This window comes from Hordeum vulgare, chromosome 3H, assembly GCF_904849725.1.
Source record: "Hordeum vulgare subsp. vulgare chromosome 3H, MorexV3_pseudomolecules_assembly, whole genome shotgun sequence".
NCBI classification, from domain to species: domain Eukaryota; kingdom Viridiplantae; phylum Streptophyta; class Magnoliopsida; order Poales; family Poaceae; genus Hordeum; species Hordeum vulgare.
In genome coordinates this window covers 976624-992572 of record NC_058520.1, presented here as the reverse complement: position 1 = coordinate 992572, position 15949 = coordinate 976624, and the positions used below count along the sequence as shown (strand labels likewise).

At 44.5% G+C, this 15949-nt stretch overlaps 2 protein-coding genes across 2 annotated transcripts; one reads left to right on the top strand and one right to left on the bottom strand.

The window, feature by feature from the left end:
* Positions 1 to 7538: 7538 nt before the first annotated feature.
* Positions 7539 to 9905, top strand: LOC123442346 (RING-box protein 1-like). Its single transcript, XM_045118356.1, has 5 exons — positions 7539 to 7705; positions 7832 to 7882; positions 7999 to 8058; positions 9503 to 9574; positions 9660 to 9905. The coding sequence occupies exons 1-5, from the start codon at positions 7567 to 7569 to the stop codon at positions 9695 to 9697; spliced, it is 360 nt and encodes a 119-aa protein (XP_044974291.1). The 5' UTR covers positions 7539 to 7566; the 3' UTR covers positions 9698 to 9905.
* Positions 9906 to 10420: 515 nt separating this feature from the next.
* On the bottom strand, positions 10421 to 15412 carry LOC123442344 (1-deoxy-D-xylulose 5-phosphate reductoisomerase, chloroplastic). The gene is made up of 12 exons (XM_045118355.1): positions 15067 to 15412; positions 13684 to 13865; positions 13479 to 13565; positions 13212 to 13337; positions 13054 to 13116; positions 12489 to 12638; positions 12260 to 12327; positions 12063 to 12174; positions 11861 to 11965; positions 11459 to 11580; positions 11214 to 11360; positions 10421 to 10837 (listed from the first exon to the last, which is right to left on the bottom strand). Exons 1-12 carry the CDS (start codon positions 15191 to 15193, stop codon positions 10666 to 10668), a joined length of 1461 nt encoding a protein of 486 aa, XP_044974290.1. The 5' UTR covers positions 15194 to 15412; the 3' UTR covers positions 10421 to 10665.
* Between the last annotated feature and the right edge of the window lie 537 nt (positions 15413 to 15949).

The following is a 15949-nucleotide window of genomic DNA, read 5'->3' as shown; positions in this document are numbered from 1 at the left end:
CCTACCAAACTTATGGCAAGGTTTATATCAGGTCTGGTACACAACATGGCATACATTAGAGAGCCCACGGCTGAAGCGTAGGGGACAGAGCTCATCTTCTCTCTATCTGCTGCCGTGGTCGGCGACTGAGTCTTACTCAATCTCATACCTTGCAAAACTGGCAAGAACCCTTTCTTTGAGTTTTCCATATTGAACTTCTTCAATATCTTGTCAAGGTATGTACTTTGTGAAAGACCTATGAGGCGTCTCGATCTATCTCTATAGATCTTGATGCCTAATATGTATGCAGCTTCTCCAAGGTCCTTCATTGAAAAACTCTTGTTCAAATAGGCCTTTATGCTCTCCAACATCTCTATATTATTCCCCATCAATAATATGTCATCCACATATAGTATGAGGAAAGCTACAGAGCTCCCACTCACTTTCTTGTACAGACAGGCTTCTCCGTAAACCTGTATGAACCCAAACGCATTAAAGCGAATGTTCCAACTCCGAGATGCTTGCACCAGCCCATAGATGGAGCGCTGGAGCTTGCATACTTTGTTAGCACCCTTAGGGTCGACAAAACCTTCTGGTTGCATCATATACAACTCTTCCTTAAGGTTCCCGTTAAGGAACGCAATTTTGACGTCCATTTGCCAAATTTCATAGTCATAAAAGGCGGCAATTGCTAACATGATTCAGACTGATTTCAGCTTCGCTACGGGAGAGAAAGTCTCTTTGTAGTCAACTCCTTGAATTTGTCGAGAACCCTTTGCGACAAGTCGAGCTTTGTAAACGGTTACATTACCGTTTGCATCAGTCTTCTTCTTGAAGATCCATTTATTTTCTATGGCTCGCCGGTCATCGGGCAAGTCCACCAAAGTCCATACTTTGTTCTCATACATGGATCCTATCTCGGATTTCATGGCCTCAAACCATTTGTTGGAATCCGGGCCCGCCATCGCCTCTTCATAGTTCGAAGGTTCACCGTTGTCTAACAACATGATTTCCATCACAGGGTTGCCGTACCACTCTGGTGCGGAGCGTGCCCTTGTGGACCTTCGCGATTAAGTAGTAACTTGATCCGAAGCTTCATGATCATCATCATTAACTTCCTCTTCAGTCGGTGTAGGCGCCACAGGAACAACTTTCCGCGCTGCGCTACTATCCTGTTCGAGAGGGGGTGTAATTACCTCATCAAGTTCTACCTTCCTCCCACTTACTTCTTTCGAGAGAAACTCTTTCTCTAGAAAGGATCCGTTCTTGGCAACAAAGGTTTTACCTTCGGATCTAAGATAGAAGGTATACCCAATAGTTTCCTTAGGGTATCCTATGAATACGCATTTCTCCGCTTTGGGTTCGAGCTTTTCTGGTTGAAGTTTCTTCACATAAGCATCGCAGCCCCAAACTTTAAGAAACGACAACTTAGGTTTCTTGCCAAACCATAGTTCATACGGTGTCGTCTCAACGGATTTAGACGGTGCCCTATTTAAAGTGAATGCTGCAGTTTCTAATGCGTATCCCCAAAATGATAGCGGTAAGTCGGTAAGAGACATCATAGATCGTACCATATCTAATAAAGTGTGATTACGATGTTCAGACACTCCGTTGCGTTGTGGTGTGCCAGGCGGCGTCAGTTGTGAAATGATTCCACACTTCCTTAGGTGTGTGCCAAACTCATGACTCAAATATTCTCCTCCACGATCAGATCGTAGACATTTAATTTTTCTGTCACGTTGATTCTCAACCTCACTCTGAAATTCCTTGAACTTTTCAAACGTCTCAGATTTTTGCTTCGTCAAGTAGATATACCCATACCTACTCAAATCATCGGTGAGAGTGAGAACATAACGATAACCACCGCGAGCTTCAACGTTCATTGGACCACACACATCAGTATGTATTATTTCCAATAAGTCGCTTGCTCTCTCCATTATTCCTGAGAATGGAGTCTTAGTCATCTTGTCCATGAGGCACGGTTTGCATGTGTCAAATGATTCAAAGTCAAGAGACTCTAATAGTCCATCAGTATGGAGCTTCTTCATGCGCTTAACGCCGATATGACCAAGGCGGCAGTGCCACAAGTATGTGGGACTATCATTATCAACTTTGCATCTTTTGGTACTCACATTATGAATATGTGTAACATCACGATCGAGATTCATCAAGAATAAACCATTCACCAGCGGAGCATGACCATAAAACATATCACTCATATAAATAGAACAACCATTATTCTCTGACTTAAATGAGTAGCCGTCTCGCATTAAGCAAGACCCTGATACAATGTTCATGCTTAAAGCTGGTACTAAATAACAATTATTAAGGTTTAAAACTAATCCCGATGGTAGATGTAGAGGTAGCGTGCCGACGGCGATCACATCGACCTTTGAACCATTCCCGACGCGCATCGTCACCTCGTCCTTTTCCAGTCTCCGCTTATTCCGCAGTTCCTGCTTTGAGTTGCAAATGTGAGCAACAGCACCGGTATCAAATACCCAGGAGCTACTACGAGCGTTGGTAGGGTACACATCAATAACATGTATATCACATATACCTTTAACGTTGCCGGCCTTCTTGTCCGCTAAGTATTTGGGGCAGTTCCGCTTCCAATGACCCTTTCCCTTGCAATAGAAGCACTCAGTCTCAGGCTTGGGTCCGTTCTTTTTCTTCTTCCCGGCATCTGGCTTACCGGGCGCGGCAACAGCTTTGCCGTCTTTAATTAGCTTCTAAAATGGGATAATTAGCCCATTTAGCTCAAAAAAGACATAATTAGGTAATTTAGCTCCAACAAGAGGAGAAGAGGAGAAGAAATAGGAAAAATGAAAAGCAAGAAGAAGAAGAAGAAGAAGAAGAGAAGAAGGAGAAGGAGGAGGAGGAGGAGGAGGAGGAGGAGGAGGAGGAGAAGGCCAAGGACCTTCTATCCTTCTCCTCCTCCTCCTTCTTCTTGATTTCTTCTTCTTCTCCTCCTCCTCCTCGTTCTTCTCCTCTTTCATATTATCCTTGCTTTAATTAACCCAACAATGACATAATTAGCCCATTTTGCTCCAAAATACCATAATAAGCTCAAAATGGCACAAGAACCTTGGTTAGCTCATGAATATTATATACTTAGCTTGTTTTCCTCTAAAATGACATAATTGGAACATTTAGCTCAAAAAGACATAATTAGGTAATTTAGATCCAACAAGAGGAGAAGAGGAGAAGAAATAGGCAAAATGAAAAGATAGAAGAAGAAGAAGAAGAAGAGAAGAAGGAGAAGGAGGAGGAGGAGGAGGAGGAGAAGGCCAAGGGCCTTCTAGTCCTTCTCCTCCTCCTCCTCCTTGATTTCTTCTTCTTCTCCTCCTCCTCCTCTTTCTTCTCCTCTTTCATATTATCCTTGCAATTGCTTTAGTTTCCCCAACAATGAATTAATTAGTCCATTTAGCTCCAAAATACCATAATAAGCTCAAAATGGCATAAGAACCTTGGTTAGCTCATTAATATTATATACTTAGCTTGTTTTCCTCTAAAATGGGATAATTAGCCCATTTAGCTCAAAAAAGACATAATTAGGTAATTTAGCTCCAACAAGAGGAGAAGAGGAGAAGAAATAGGCAAAATGAAAAGAAAGAAGAAGAAGAAGAAGAAGAACAAGAGAAGAAGGAGAAGGAGGAGGATGAGGAGGAGGAGGAGGAGAAGGCCAAGGCCCTTCTATCCTTCTCCTCCTCCTTATCCTCCTTCTTCTTGATTTCTTCTTATTCTTCTCCTCCTCCTCTTTCTTCTCCTCTTTCATATTATCCTTGCTTTAATTAACCCAACAATGACATAATTAGCCCATTTAGCTCCAAAATACCATAATAAGCTCAAAATGGCACAAGAACCTTGGTTAGCTCATGAATATTATATACTTAGCTTGTTTTCCTCTAAAATGACATAATTGGAATATTTAGCTCAAAAAAGACATAATTAGGTAATTTAGCTCCAACAAGAGGAGAAGAGGAGAAGAAATAGGCAAAATGAAAAGATAGAAGAAGAAGAAGAGATGAAGAAGAAGAGAAGAAGGAGAAGGAGGAGGAGGAGGAGGAGGAGGAGGAGGAGAAGGCCAAGGACCTTCTAGTCCTTCTCCCCCTCCTCCTTCTTGATTTCTTCTTCTTCTTCTCCTCCTCCTCTTTCTTCTCCTCTTTCATATTATCCTTGCTTTAATTAACCCAACAATGACATAATTAGCCCATTTAACTCCAAAATACCATAATAAGCACAAAATGGCATAAGAACCTTGGTTAGCTCATGAATATTATATACTTAGCTTGTTTTTCTCTAAAATGACATAATTGGAATATTTAGCTCAAAAATAAGGAGAAGGAAGAAGAAGAAGAAGAAGAGAAGAAGAAGAGAAGGAGAAGGAGAAGAAGAAGAAGGAGGAGGAGAAGAAGAGAAGAAGGAGGAGAAGGAGGAGAAGAAGAAGGAGAAGGAGCCCTCCTTCTTCTCCTTCTTCTTCTCTCCTTCTTCTCCTTCTTCTTCTCTTCTTTTTTCTTCTTCTCCTCCTCCTTCTCCTTCTCCTTCCCCTTCCCCTTCCCCTCCTCCTCCTTCTTGTTTTTCTTCTCCTTGTTCTCTTCTTGCTTCTTCTCTTTCTTCTTCAATTTAGCTTATTTGTCATATATATGTTCTTCTTCTTCTTCTTCTGACTTTCTTATTCCCATTTTGCAGATTGGATGTACTACATGCATGGAAGCTGGCGTTGGAGTGCTTTATTTTCGTTTTTATTTGAGTTGATGAACAATGTGTTGGTTCTTTGTATGTGTTGATGAACAATATATGTGCAACTATATGTATGTATATATGGATGAAACTTTGTATGTTTTGGTTCCTTTGATATATGGGATGTACGTTGATGAACAAATGGCATTGATGAGCTTTATATGTATATCATATATGTGTTGTGATCTATTTATGATATATGTGCTATGAATTATATGTATATGTGCTGTGAAATAGAAAAAATAAATAAAAATGTGAAAATATAGGCTCTTTGCCATCTGCCAGCTGATGGCAAAGGCCTTTGCCGTCTGCCAGCCGACGACAAAGGTGCCACGTGGCGCCTAGCTGTGCAACCTGGGCAGTAGCAGCTGGCCATATAGTCTCTTTGCCGTCTGCTTCCTGGGGGCAGACGACAAAGAAGAGGGCACAAAGGAGGGGGGAGGAGGAGGCAGACGACAAAGAGTGGAGAGAGGGGGGAGGGGAGGACCCGGCAGGCGGCAAAGATGGTCGTGGAGGCAGACGACAAAGATGAAGGGGAGGGGAGGGGAGGAGAAGGCAGACGGCAAAGATTGACGGGGAGGCAGACGACAAAGGCTCCGTTAACCCCTAACGGAGGCAACGCCTGTCGGCTGCCGTCTCCAGCGCTTTGCCGACTGCTCCTAAGGAAAGCGGACGGCAAAGAGCTTTGCCGTCCGCTTTGTGGAGGCAGAAGGCAAAGAAGGTCCTATGCCGTCGTAGGCTGACGTAGAAATTTTGCCGGCCGTGACAATCTTTGCTGTCTGTGGTATTGTCTTTGCCGTCCGGGATATTGTCTTTGCCGTCTATGATGGCAGGCGACAAAGAAGGTGAGGAAGGGAGGAGGAGGAGGGGCGGCGGAGCACCGACTTCCTTCTGCCTCAACACCGCCGGCACCAGCCGCCGACGACCTTCGCCCGAAGCTCCCGCGAGTACGCCGTGCTCGAGCCCATCGTGCAGGGAGGGGTGATTCTGTAAAAGTGAACCGTTTTTCAACTTAATAAAGGACTGCAAAGGACTGCGGGTTGATTTAGAAGAAACGGAAGTGTGTTTTCGCAAAAATGCCACGACGAATGACCAGAAATCGTATTTGCTTTATTATATATATATATATATATATATATATATATATATATATATATATATATATATCATCGAATTTCTAGCACGACCATTTACACACACACATATATATACAATTTTCCCTACAATTTGCACATCATTACATGGAGTCGTTACAGCTTGTAATTGTATTTTCCTTTGTAACCTATGACCTGGTTGAGCAAAAATCCCGCTATTTCCTCTTGAATTACTCGTATGCGATCCGTTGATAGGAGCTGATCCCGCTTTTGTTTCATCTTTATTAAAAAAGAAGATCAGTATGAATATATTAGTTGCGTGTATATATATTAGTCTAGCCACCCCCTTGTAGACCATGCTCTCGGTAGTCACAATCCTCATCATTCTGAAAGCCCCTGGCACGAGGTGTTCCCACATCAATGCAAAACAAAAAATAGGATGTTGGCTATTACCTTACCACGAGGGCCAAAACTAGGTAACCCCCTTGTACGACCTTCCTTCTGGTACTTTCGGCCACACGTTCGCCACCCTACCGACCGAGGGGATTGCGCCTCACCCCCCGGTACCAATGGAGGATCTGCCAACTCTCCTGGTTTGGGGAGGATTTTATTCGTCGGTATGCCGTTCAACACGAACCGTGTGTGAGAATTGTTTAGTGAGGGTCAAAAGATAACTACTTGATGCTTTCCCTAGGTTTAGAGAGATGGTTGGTGGATGGAGCGGAGAAACGGGCTTGTTAGGGCTCGGCAGTGAGGCGATGCCATTTAAGCGGTTGCCGTGGTGGATTGGCGGGGCAGATGGCATTTACTCTTCCTCGTAGTTAACATATCAAAAAGAAGAAATTTTTGCATACAATATTTTATGGGAACAACTACGCGTCCACGGACGGATCCATACTAACATCCGTCACCCGAATAACCGTCCGATGTATGCGCTAGCACGTGGCCCAGTCGTTTCCCCAACCAATTAATTCTCGAAGCAACAATCTAGCTGCAGAAACAACGGACGTGTTACGGAAATAATTATTGAAACAACATTGGCCGTGGCCGCCGGCGCTGCTGTGGTGCTGGTGGTCCCTGTCCGTGGTGACGTCGGAGGAGAAGAAGGCGTTGTCGCCGCTGCTGCGCACCTCCTTGCTGTGGTCCATGGTGGAGTAGTAGGACGACGACGGGTGCGGGTGGGTGGTGTGGAGGTGCAGGTGGAACGGGCTGACCTGTGCGGCGTGGTGGTAGGCGCTCCCGTGCTGCTGGCGGCCGGCGGAGGCGTTGGGCGAGTTGCAGGATCCTGAAATTGTCCTGATCCTGAAACAACAGGCGAGTTGCAGGAAACTCGACTGATCCTGAAACGCGAGTGCAGGAAACTGACGTGAAACAATAGGTGAGCTGCAGAAAACTGTTCTGAAACAATAGGTGAGCCGCACGAAAAACAAAAAGCGGCTTCTGCGATGCTGTGGACTTTGTGATCGAACGGACGCGAAGCCGGCAGACGGGCGCCCGCGATCAGCCGGTTGAATGTAATCTTTTCCCTATACATATATGGAAGAAAAGAAAGAAATAGAAAATCAAAAACAGAGAAATCGTCGGTTCTTTTATTTTTAAGTTGGTTGAGACCTAATTCTTGTCTTTTTTTAGGGGAGTTGAGACGCAATTGAAACTAATTGATGGATAGATAGAGATTAGAGAGAGAGAGAGAGAGAGACGGCGCAGATCCACCATCCAATCACAATCACAATCACAAGCACACGGAGAGATGTCTGCCATGGAGACCGACACCCCCGACGCGGCGCCGCCGGCCCCCGCCGGCGATGCGGCCGGGTCGTCGTCGTCCCGCAAGCCCGGCAAGCGCTTCGAGATCAAGAAGTGGAACGCCGTCGCGCTATGGGCCTGGGGTAAGCGCCGATCTGATCCCCTCCCCTCCGTCCGCTCTAACATCCCGGCAAGCGCTTCGAGATCAAGAAGTTGGTCACAATCACGATCAAGAAGTAGATAGATTGATTGATTGGTTTGGTGTGCAGACATCGTGGTGGACAACTGCGCCATCTGCCGCAACCACATCATGGATCTATGTAAGCTTACTTCTTTCCTTCTTCTTTTTTCTTCTTTTTCTATTCTATCTTTTATTTGGCCATCTGCGGCTGGCTATGGTTTGATTGATCTGCTGATCTGCTATGTATGGCTGCAGGCATCGAGTGCCAGGCCAACCAGGCCAGCGCTACCAGCGAGGAGTGCACAGTCGCATGGGGTATCTTCTCTTCCCTTCTATTCTTCCCATGCTTTGGCTCTGCATCTTGTTTAAATTAAGCACAATGAACCATGTAACTATGTTCCACCGTAGCCAATTGCCGCTTCACAACCATGTATGTGCACAACCATGTAACTAGGGTTCTATTCTAGTGCGCAAACGCCTACGGCAACTAGTAAATTAGCTGGTTTTTCTTCCTATCCTTCTCATTACCAGCCTCTTTACTTTATATAGCGCCCGCACTGTCTGAATCCATCACAGTTCAGTTACACTTTACAATGTAGCAAGCGTACTAAATACTTGCGTAGCTGAGACCATCTCGAATAGGAAAGGTATAAGTTGCCACCACCACTCTCTGCCGTTATATCTGGGAGCTCGTCACCATCCAAGGCGCGTTACTCTTCGCTTCTTCTGCGAATACGCCTTCTCCCCTGTTTCCCTTCTAGACTTTAGATGGCCTGCTTGTTGAATAATTCAGACAAGGGTTTTTGGTACTGACACCTACAAAGATGAAGCAGATAATAAAGCAACAGATATGGATTCAATGCCGGGGCTTCGAAAAAAAAAATGTTATATGTAAACCATCAAGGGTAAAAGCACAATACACATCTCTGCTCTGTTTTTTTTTTGTGTTGCAAACTGAGGCTCCAATGTTCCAATGTTATATTTTAGCCCTGAACAACCGTGGGTGGGTCTTCTTGGGACCATTTTGTGCGCAGGAGGGGAGGCGGAGTGTGGTTACTACGAAATAGACCCACTTATATTGCTAAAAAAGAAGGAAGACTAAAACTTCCTTCTTAGTTGGGTACATCTTTTGTGAGACACAGGGGCCTGGTTCTATTACAAGATTTCCATGTTTAAGTATTCTAGTATATATTTAGCTGACGACTATGGGTTATTGTTGCCCTTGTTGGCGAATCAGGATTACAGCCCCTGTTTTCTGCATGTTACATCACTTATGTTTCCGATGAGCTTGTATTACTGTAAGTTGTGTATTTCCATATGTGAAAAGAAAATCCTGTCACCACACTGTAGCTTGAGTAGTAATAATGACCACTGCTGGTGGACCGTGAGAAAATGAGAACACAAGATAATTTTACACTGGTGCTTATGGCTGCAGCGTAGATCAGTCATCCATGAGATATGAATTTGTTGATGCTATATCTAGTCATGTAATTGTAGTGTCAAGACATGAATAGGTATTGACCCAGAAGATAGTAGGATGTCCTCATTGGGCAGTTAATGTGGGTGTGATTAATTGGAATGTTTGATATTTGATAATGGAAGTCATTAAAATTTTGTTGCGACCGAGTAAATTTGCCAAGCTATATCCCCTGGACAGTCTTTGAGGTCAATTCTTTTCTTTCTGAAACGAATATAGTGCAATAAATGTAGCATTCTTGCCTTCAGTGGACCTAACATGCTGTGCTCTTGTGCACTACAGGTGTCTGTAATCATGCTTTCCACTTCCACTGCATCAGCAGGTGGCTCAAGACTCGCCAAGTGTGCCCACTAGGTAACCACAGTTCCTGTATGGCAGAAGTTCATCTTGTTTGAAATCTTCATACTGACCATAATCTTTTTGTTGTTCAACCTTGCAGACAACAGCGAATGGGAGTTCCAGAAATACGGCCACTAGATCACCCTCCTCCGCCGCCCAGTGGCGGCATGTTACTTGCCTACTACCGCCACACCGGAAGCCCAGGCCTATCTCTTGTCGAACATCGCTATCTCCAGCTACTTTAGAACATTTGTGTCTACATCTCTTGTTTGACGAGTTTGTATAAAGGATTCATGTACTTGCACAACTAATGCTATCGTATTAAGGGATTCCCCCGTTAAATTTACCCGTGCTGCGGACCTGTGGTTGGTACCTTTTTGAGCTTGCTGGGATAAGGAATATCGCGTTGGGAATGCTGTCCCGGGTCGGTTATCTTTTTGAGTATAGATATGTTGAGTGTGGTAGTATTTATGATGGAAGGGCATCAGATTCTGGTGAGTGCTTTTGATGCTACCTAAAGCTGCATGGCTTCTCCCGGAATCCAGTGGGAACTGTCTCAGGTTGGTTCGTGCGCTTCCTTTTGTCGGTGATTAGATAGACTACCTTTTGTCGGTGCTTATCTTCATTGCAATTCTTGTGAACTGTAATGTGGAATTGTGGATGATGATCTGGGGAGCACTGCCTAGCGAAAAGGAAAGAAATAACTACAATCTTGGCTAGGTTGGTTTTCTTGCCACCACCTTTGGATGTTATTGGATTATTTTTTTGAACTTTGAGTATGTTTTGAAGGAAACATGGATGTTTCTGAAAATGAAATTTCTGTAACCATGACAGTCAAAACTGTAGGGATGCATGTGTTTAGAGTCTTCCCTATTTCTTTCATCAATCCATCCATCAAAATTATACATGATTTATTCATGCCAACACATGATTTACATTTCAGGAAGGCAACCTATGTATGCCCGTTGAAATATCTAAGCTTGATTTCCACATGACCAATTTCACCAAGGTCAGGCCATGGGAGGAGTAGTGTACATCTTGTATGCTTCATTGGCAGGCTCCGGGAAGAACCGTGCACACAAACGTCCCTTGTTCCAAACAGGGCCTTAGGCGAGCACAGGGCTCCGTCCAGATGACGATGGCTGTAGGTTGGCGGCGAACTTCCTCGCCCACTGGTCGTAATGTATGATCTCCTCGAGCGACGGGCTTGTCACCAGCTCGTTGCGGTGTGCGTCGCATGTCATCTCCACCACCTTGAAGATATCCAGGTAGCTGATCCTGCAAAAAGAACAACAGAGATGAGGAATTGCAACAATAGGTGGGCCAAACTTAACCTAAACTATGTTAGTCGGTTGCGAAATCAAGATTCTAGAGTTATTATAATCCGTAACGTATAGGTTAATGGTTCAAAGTGTCTGAGAATATGAGCTTTAAGGACATACATTCTCATTTCAAGTCAGACTACGCAAAGAATTTTTATGAACTTTGGTTGATACCAAAGAATCTTTTTATCGCGATGCTGCTATCACCACAACAGACACGCGGAACATAGTTGCGTCAACCAAATCAGAACATGGCATCCACTATGCAATGCTTTGTCTAAAAAACAAGAGAAAAGAAGGATGATGGCATGCAGAAAAGAATCATATCATACTTTTCGTCGATGAACAGCTCCACCGCCTTCTCATTAGCAGCACTCAAAACTCCTGTCATGGTGCCCCCGGCTCGCCCTGCTGCGTACGCAAGATCCACCGATGGGTATTTCACGTTGTCGGGAGCTTTGAATGTCAGCGAACCCAGCCTGCGTTGTCCAATTGCAATCAATTAGCTAAGAAATTAATCTGCAAATTCTTAGAGGACATTTTTGAACAAAATTGTGGAGCTGGGAGAGGGCTGTACTTGCAAAGGTCTAGCCGGGGCCAGGTGACCTCGGAGCAATAGACTCTGTCCGGCCAGGATAAGGTGTATAGGATCGGTAGCCGCATGTCTGGCCATCCGAGCTGCGCCAGGACAGATGAATCCTGATGAAATAATAGAGCTTCATGAACACTTGAAGATTGACATTAAGCCATATGTGAATTCTTATAAATTCTTATAAACACAGTTCGCATATCAGCCTCCCTCAAGGACCCGAAGGAACATAAACCTCAGATTCCGCCGGTCCGATACGCTAAGTGTACTGCTAGAGAAAGCAAGAATAAATGATATGCACCGCACCGGCATGACGTGTGCGTGTGTTACACTGTCGTTAAGAATATATGCTTCTCGGAAAGAAGTGATAACTATGTTGTAGGACCTCACCTGGGTTTCAATCATGGAGTGTATGATGGATTGCGGGTGAATCACAATGTCAATGTCATCATATTCAGCACCAAACAAATAATGTGCCTCGATAACTTCTAACCCCTGCAAGAATCAACTTGTCGCTATAGCGATTAAACAGAGACAAACATAAGAAAGGAAGTTAAATTTTCAGCATAAAGTTGAGGAAATTTCTAAGCACCTTGTTGAATAAAGTAGCAGAATCTACTGTGATTTTCTTCCCCATGCTCCAATTTGGGTGCTTCAAAGCATCGGCAACCTTTACGTCTTTCAGCTTCTCTACTGGCCAGTCCCTGTCATCATCAATTGATATAAGATGGCGTTTGATGCTTCTCGAAGCAAAGCATGTACAATACACATGACATCAAACAGACTTACCTGAAAGCACCGCCAGACGCAGTCAGGATAACACGACGAAGTGATCCTTCAGACAAGCCTTGTATACACTATAGGGGAAAAAAATCACAATATTAACAAAAAATCAAAATACTGATGTTACAAGTACCACGATAAAGCCTCTATCAGTTAGTTTATTTGTACACTTAAATTTGCATCGTGGTGAAAAAATATGACTGCGGCAAGAAGTAACTGTTTTTATGGTATGTACCTGAAATATTGCAGAATGCTCTGAATCAGCAGGAAGTATTTTCACATTGTGCTTGTGCGCAAGGGGAAGCACGAACGGGCCGCCTGCAATAAGTGTCTCCTTGTTCGCCAGTGCTATGTCTTTCCCAGCTTCAATTGCTGCAACTGTAGGCTGATAAACACAAAAATAATTATGGATATTTTAGTTGGCCTTCATAGTAGCTTCAGCAAGCATACATAATCTGATTTGGCTACATCTATATTTTTTTCAATCCAACCATCCCAAGTGGAGGAGAGAAAATTTTAACAATAGCATGATAATGTTGAGTTCTCTGGAAATGCGAAGATAAGGTAAGATATTAAGCAGAGGTCTGAAAGTAGCACCACTGAGGCATGATGGGCCTAGTGATATGCAGTTTCATAAAGGAGCCATGGACCAATGCTCTAAACTGTTAAGGATAGGATATTGGTTGCACCACTACGGCACTATCGATTAGGCTGTCCCATACCGAGTTTTGTTAACACCTTAAAAACTATAAAAAAAATATGAAGGTAAAAAATATGCAATAAATAAAAACATAAATTACCTTGAGTCCTGCACACCCTACTATGCCGGTAACGACTGTAACTGCATCTGGGTGGCGAGCAACCTATTATTGAAGAGTTGGATATTTTTGTGAGATTCTGTGGAAAGCATTGATTCGTTATTATTATGCATATAGGATCAGAAGAAATTTCTTGTTACCTCTATGACACCTTGCTCCCCAGGAATAATTTCCGGCATCTCCTCACAACCAGCTAACGCTTCCTTTAGCTCGTTAAGTAATGACTCGTCCCTTAGCGCAACCAGCTTTGGTTTGAACGTTTTCACCTGTTAAATTCGACGGTGACTTTCATCCAGTTAAAACTAGTACTACATGCGCAGCAACTGTCTCTTACAAATTCAGAAAAAAAGGTGATAAAATGGAATGGAACAAAATATACTCACAAGTCACAAGATAGATGATTGTACCTGATCAGCTAGAAGAGTGACATTGGAGCCAGCAGCTAGAGCAACAACCCGGAACTTATCAGGATTCTCCGCGACGATGTCCAATGTCTTTTTTCAGTTACGCAAAAATAAAAAGGCGGAGAAACCGTTAATTACCACAGCAGAAGATAAACGTGTCGAATACTTTGTGTTGACTATAGCTAGACGCATCTTTGAAACAACTTACTTGTGTCCCTATGGAACCAGTTGAGCCGACGATGGAGATGGGCTTGGGGCCCTCCCACGACCTCCTCCCGGGTTCCACGACGGCTCGGCCGGGCCAGGCGGGCGGCGGGCCCTGCTGCATAGAGCAGCATGTCCTTGTCAGGTAGACTGCTCTCTTGTCCCTCCTTTGAAACGTGAAGTCCACTGGAAATGAGCAACACCAGGTCAAGTCAAACTAAGATTTTAGTAGAAAGCAACATGCGCCACTGACGAACCAAAGTTGCACACTTCCATTAGAATTAGAATTAGACCACCACTACAGAGGCACTATGCTAAAGGAACTCGATGAAAATTCGATATCTGAATTATTGTAGACCATTAAATATTAATGTTCATGTTTGGTGAAATCATTCATGTAAACCCCCACACGGATCACTGTGCAGTGCACCAACCAAACAAATCAACTGATTAATCAGCCTAAAAGTAAGTAAGAAAGGCAGTGAAGAGAGGCACAGAGCAGAGCAGAGCAGTGCTCCTCCTGTGAATGAAGAATTGAAAATATCATGTCACTGGAAAGTAGGAGATGGAATATATTCTTGGAACTTTGGAAGGAACATTAGCAGATATTCCAGCCAGCCAGAGGATGGAATTGGCAAACGGCCCCTCGGACGATATTTCATAAGAAGAAAAGAGGGGATTCTTTCTACACTGACAGACAGGTAACTGATAACAGCCTAGACAGAAAAGTATTATATCAAATTCTCAAGTTTGTGGCCTCTTTTTCATATGGCAAATTAAGTTTTTTTTTTTAACTTTTTATATAAGATGATGGTGGAAGGAAAGGAAAGGAAATCGTGGCTTTTGAAGGACGTCCAAATCAAAACGGTTAGGCATCGTGAGATGATATCAGTAGTGAGCGTGCGTGCACTTTGCACTGACATGCTGTATTAACCAACCATATGTATATATATTCTCAAGAACCCGCGAAAACGAACAAATTTCGTTTTCTTTTCTTCTTCTTCTTGTTCTTGAGAGACCAAAGAAAGCACAAGAAGAAGAAGCAAGAAGCTTGACAGGGAACCAATTCTTTATCAGAATAGAATAGATAGCAGTAGTAGAAGAGGCAAGCAGTAATTGCATGTAGATCACATTATTTATATGAGTTTACAGCAGCACTATGTTTGCAGTTGCAGTTGCAGAGTGGGATTTTAAAAGCAATCCTATCTATCTATCTTGCTACTAGCACTCGCAAGTGGTTGTAGGCAGGCAGTCACCTCATGGGAACTGACGGCTTAAAAAATGAAATGAAGTGAAAACAAGAATGGAGATGAAGAACATCCATTCCACACAGTTGGATCCGGGAAACATGGAAAAGAATCAATCCAGAGCAAGCAAGGAAGGAAACCTTTGCATCGCTGGCGTTGGCGGTGGCGGAAGGCGGCCCCTCCCCTGCTGCTGCCGGAGCCGGAGCCGGAGTCGAGGAGGGAGGGGGCGCCGGCGAGCTCGCCGGAAAAGGAGGCCTTGAGCGCCATCGATATCGCCGCCGACGACCCTGCTCTGCTCTGTGCCGATGCGTGGAGACGAGAGCAAGAATGGGAGGAGATAGTGGGAGGCGGATGGGTGGAGACGATGAGCTGAGCTCTCTCTCTCTCTCTGTTTATAGAAGAGATGATGAAAAACGTGACGTGTGGTGTGGGGATAAGAAAGAAAGAAAGAAGACGACGAGGGGAGCATCTGAGACTCCAACGCCCTTCACTGCCCTTCTCATGATGCTCTTTTCCCGTTTCTTGTTAATTAATTCCAGAGAGAGCCGGACCGGCCACGTCACCCGCCGTCCGGCCCCGCCTGTCAGCGACCTCCGTCCTCATCGTCGTCATCATCGTCATCATTTGTTTATAAAGCAAGAAAAAAGGTTGGACGGCAGATTTATTTATTCCACTACCAGACTTCTCACTTAGAGCATGTACAGCGTTTCACTCTGAACCGATGCCTCATCTGCCACGTCTACATGTCCGATGCCACCTCCTCCGAACCTGTTGCTTGCAGAGCAAAACGGCCTCCTGCAAAAGAGCTCGCCTCTTCCCTGACAAAAGCACCAGGCAGCCGCTCGGGCGACGCGGTGTGGATCCGGCGCCTCGCTCGGGCGACGCCGTGTGGACTACCCAGCAAAAACGCGGGAATCGGGGGAAGGGGAGAAGGGCGGGCGCGAATCGGGAGAAGGCAGGGCGCGAATCGGGGGAAGGGAGGGGCGAATCGGGGGAAGAGGAGAAGGCGACACACCTCGTCCT

Coding starts and splice junctions, on each gene's coding strand:
- LOC123442346 (XM_045118356.1), top strand. CDS start 7,567: ATGTCTGCCATGGAGACCGACACCCCCGACGCGGCGCCGCCGGCCCCC. Junction 7,706..7,831: donor CGTCGCGCTATGGGCCTGGG/GTAAGCGCCGAT, acceptor TTTGGTGTGCAG/ACATCGTGGTGGACAACTGC. Junction 9,575..9,659: donor TCGCCAAGTGTGCCCACTAG/GTAACCACAGTT, acceptor TCAACCTTGCAG/ACAACAGCGAATGGGAGTTC.
- LOC123442344 (XM_045118355.1), bottom strand. CDS start 15,193: ATGGCGCTCAAGGCCTCCTTTTCCGGCGAGCTCGCCGGCGCCCCCTCC. Junction 13,566..13,683: donor CTGGTTCCATAGGGACACAA/GTAAGTTGTTTC, acceptor AACTGAAAAAAG/ACATTGGACATCGTCGCGGA. Junction 12,175..12,259: donor GCGTCTGGCGGTGCTTTCAG/GTAAGTCTGTTT, acceptor TGATGATGACAG/GGACTGGCCAGTAGAGAAGC.